This window comes from Lepus europaeus, chromosome 13, assembly GCF_033115175.1.
Source record: "Lepus europaeus isolate LE1 chromosome 13, mLepTim1.pri, whole genome shotgun sequence".
Lineage (NCBI taxonomy): Eukaryota > Metazoa > Chordata > Mammalia > Lagomorpha > Leporidae > Lepus > Lepus europaeus.
In genome coordinates, this window is record NC_084839.1 from 5201217 (window position 1) to 5205559 (window position 4343).

General features: G+C 45.1%; 1 protein-coding gene across 1 annotated transcript; it reads left to right on the forward strand.

The window, feature by feature from the left end:
* The first annotated feature begins 3494 nt into the window (after nt 1-3494).
* Nucleotides 3495-4006, forward strand: LOC133772990 (large ribosomal subunit protein uL23-like). Its single transcript, XM_062210125.1, has one exon. The coding sequence runs from the start codon at nt 3501-3503 to the stop codon at nt 3969-3971; it is 471 nt and encodes a 156-aa protein (XP_062066109.1). The 5' UTR covers nt 3495-3500; the 3' UTR covers nt 3972-4006.
* The last annotated feature ends 337 nt before the right edge of the window (nt 4007-4343 follow it).

The following is a 4343-nucleotide window of genomic DNA, read 5'->3' on the forward strand; positions in this document are numbered from 1 at the left end:
AATCTTGATGAGAATGGAAGGGGAGAGGGAGCGGGAGAGGGGAGGGTTGTAGGTGGGAGGGAAGTTATGGGAGGGGGAAGCCATTGTAATCCATAAGCTGTACACTGGAAATTTATATTCATTAGATAAAAGTTAAAAATAAAAAAAAGAAAAAAAGAAAAAAATACAAAATAGTTCAAATTCCATGATCCACTGATGTAAAATTCTGAGAAAATCAAAACATATAGGAACAAAAGCATTCAGTGCTTGTCAGAATAAAGTGAGAAGCTGGTTGGTTTGAGAGTCAGAGTCACAGAGAGAGGGAGAGACAGAGATCTCCTCCATCTGCTGGTTCACCCCCAAATGGCCACAAAGGCCCAGGCAGGGCCAGGCTGAAGGCAGGAGCCAGGAGCTTCATCCAGGCCTCTCATGTGGGTGCAGGAGTCCAAAATCGTGGGCCATCTTCCACTGCTTCCCCAGGCCATCAACAGGGACCTGGATCAGAAGTTGAGCAGCCTGGACATGAACCAGCATTCGTATGGGATGTTGCTGTTGCAGGCGGCAGCTTTACCCCCTATGTCATAATGCTGCCCCCTCCAAATTTTGTATTAACAATGTTTGTACATATTTATAAGGTTCAGTGTGGCATTCCTATGATCATACATAATGTTTAATATGCAGGAATTTGATTATAAACTATAGTTCAAAAAATTTTATAAGCTATGTCTTTGTGGTGGGTGTCTGGCATAGTGGTTACGTTGCCACTTGGGACATACCATTAGATAGTGACTGGTTCTTGCCTGGCCTCCACTTCTGATCCAGCTTCCGCTAATGTGCACCCTGGGAGGCAGCAAGAGATGGGTCAAGTACTTAGGTCCCGGCACCCACAAGGGAGACACAGATTGACTATCGAGCTCCTGGCTTCCACCTGACCCAGCCCTGGCTTGGGGGAGTGAACCAATGGAAGGATGATCTCTGTGTGTCGGTCTATTTCTGTCTCGCTTCCTTTCAAACAAAAAAGAAAATAATTAGATAAAACATTTGGTGCTCCGAGAGAACCCTGCAGTTCTCCTTGTGTGCTCCAGCACAAGCCCTGGAGTCTTTCCCAGAGCATGCTAAGCTTTCTGGCCACGCTGCCACCTCCACAGTCCTTTGCCTGTAGATCTCCTGCTCTTGGGCATTGTGGTCGCCTCTCTGTCTCTGCTCTTTCTCTCTAACCACAAGGATCCCCCATCACCACAGCTCCACTAGAGCCAAGAGTCACTGACCAATGCACACATACAATGAAAGCCACAGCACCTTACAGATGCTCTTGCAATGGTTCCTCCTAAAGCCTCTGATGGCCCCAGTGCACCGGCTCCTTGGTTCTATCTGCACATGGACTGAGACAAAGGGGAGTCTGCTCTCACAACACCCCATGTGTCCCTGCCTGCCTCTCCTCCAGCCCCAGAGAGAGGTGGTCCCACCCCTTCCTAACGATTCCTTCCACCCCCACTAACATCCTCTTCCGTACCCAAGGACAGCCTTAAGGTTAACAAGCATCTTGATGAGCTGGGACAGGACAGATCAGCCCTTACCTTCAAGAGAAAATGAACGCATGCATTGCTTTGTCTGTAAACTGACTGAGGCAATTTCAGTAGTTTGCGTCCCAAAACCTCAGAGGTCCAGTCTGTGCTGTGCATTCCATGCTGTGATTGACAGCCATGTTTCTCCAGCATTGCATTAGATGACAGGAAGATATTCACAAACCTCCATTAAAGAGTTTTCATTCGAGACCATCACCCACAGAAGTCTCAAAGGCCTAAGCTTGTGTTCATACACACAGTCTTCTCAGAAAAGCAATTCTGCTCCAACACAAAAAATTTAAAACCAGACTTGAGGAAAAAGCCAGTTCTCCAACTGCACCAAACTGTTCTGCTAACATATCCAAATGTATGTAGGTAATGGGATACAGGAAAAGAGGAAGATAGACAAAGGAGAAAAGTGGAGCAGACAGAATGATAGATATTGGTTTGAGAAAGTGCATTGAGCATTCAAGTTGTGTAATTTAAATGATCCTTTGACATTAGTCTGATCATGAACTCAAAGGCAGGCTACCTGGATGATTCCAGATATAAAAATAGGCACACACAAGGTTCACATGAACAAAAAGTTCATGGAAAATAGGGAATCAGTGGTGTAAGTCTAGTTTAGTACAATTTTTTTTAAATCCATGCATAATTTTCTCATAATACATATTTCACACATTGAAAAATAGTTTTTCATACTGAAATAAGCTCACACTTTTAATTCCATATTTCCACGAACGTTTTGAATTCCTGTTTTACACACATACACACTTACACACACATAGATATAGACAGATGTCAACATATGTTGTTAAATCCCTGTGAGGAATTCTGAGTCCACACAGACAGACCTCTTGCCCCATCTGAAGCAGATTCCAGTTCTTGGAGCACCTGCTAGAGGGGCTCTTCTGTAGCAAAGGAAAGAGGATTTCTGCTCAGTTCCATTACCATGGAACCAGTAAGCTGTGTTCAACTCCATGAGTAATCAACTATACAGTGACCGCCTCGTGACAGATCCCCAACAGTCTAAGTTTAAAAGTTAAGCATAATCCGGAATTGAAGAAATTGTAGTATCTTACATAGATAAGGCTTTTGTGGGGTTTTTGCTTGTGGCAAAGGAGAGACAGGGAAGAAAACAGGTATCTGTGGCTTACCAGCTAAAGATGAGACATTTGGTGTGGCTGCTGCACCTGTCCCCATGCTCACCTTGATGTAATGCTAATTTCAAACTAGCCACAGGCAGAGGAATTGCCATTCACTTTCCACCTGGACAGAAGACACAGATGGAGCTTCAAAGTCTGTGAAGCTTCGGAATGCCTACCCTCCCAGCTCATGTGCATCCAGAGGGAGGTTGTGCCTCTCATGCTGTGTTGCCCCAAGAATCCACTCTTCCTGAGAGCTCCTTAGAGCACAAAGACACAATGAAGGACTGGTAATGAATGGATGAACACATCGCTGTAGATTTTCCCAACCCTCTCTTATCCATGGCACAACTGATTTTATCAGCTTGGGGAAACCATCCTGAAAGTCTTCTCTGTTGAAATAAAAGGCAGAACGCGCACAAACACACCTGAAAACTGAACGATGGAATTATGGATGAGGACCCACACACAGTGTCATCTGAGAGCATCTTCACCTGACAGGTGCTCGGCTCTTCAAAGCTTCCCTCCTGCAGACACGGAGCAAAGCAACACTCACAGCCGTCAGGGAATATTCTTTGCTGAAACTTTAGTGGAGCAAAGGCTGACCATCAGCCAGGACTGACTCCAAGCCCTGGTTACCTAACATTGCCTGAAAAACGAGCATTTCTTCAAATCACTTGAATGCCAAAACTGAAGCTTTGAACATAATTACAGCTGATAGTTTCGTTCACCTGCTTGACAGATAGCTGGCAACAAGGAATTGTCTCATGCAATTATTTAATTCTTAGAAGAGATGAAGCTTTTCACCAAGATGGCGCCGAAGGCGAAGAAGGAAGCTCCTGCCCCTCCTAAAGTCGAAGCCAAAGCAAAGGCCTTAAAGGCCAAGAAGGCAGTGCTGAAAGGCGTCCACAGCCACAAGAAGAAGAAGATCCGCACGTCCCCCACCTTCCGGCGGCCCAAGACACTACGTCTCCGATGGCAGCCCAAATACCCTCGGAAGAGCGCCCCCAGGAGAAACAAGCTTGACCACTATGCCATCATCAAGTTCCCCCTGACCACAGAGTCGGCCATGAAGAAGATAGAAGACAACAACGCCCTGGTGTTCATTGTGGATGTCAAGGCCCACAAGCACCAGATCAAACAAGCTGTGAAGAAACCCTATGACACTGATGTGGCCAAAGACAACACCCTGATCAGACCTGACGGAGAGAAGAAGGCCTATGTGTGGCTGGCTCCTGACTATGATGCTCTGGACATTGCCAACAAAATTGGGATCATCTGAACTGAGTCCAGCTGGCTAATTCTAAATATATGTTTTTCCACCATAAAAAAAAAAGAAGAGAAGAAATGGTTTACCTGTACTGAAAGACAGTAAGTAAATGAGTACAACTAATTCTTCCATTTCTGCTAACCTGCCCCCTTTGATAATAAAGACTCAGCTCAGACCTGAGTTCTAGGAACACCTAACTTCCTCGGGTTTAAGGGAAGGCAGGCACAGATGAATGTGAAACCAGCAGGTAAGTCCAACAGTCTAACAAAATTGGCCTGCCTGGAACCCAATCCTCAGTAACAATGACATTAGAATAATATATTTCAGTCAACATTCGCTGAGTGTTTTCTTTTTTGTTTATTTATTTGAAGATAGAGTTAGACA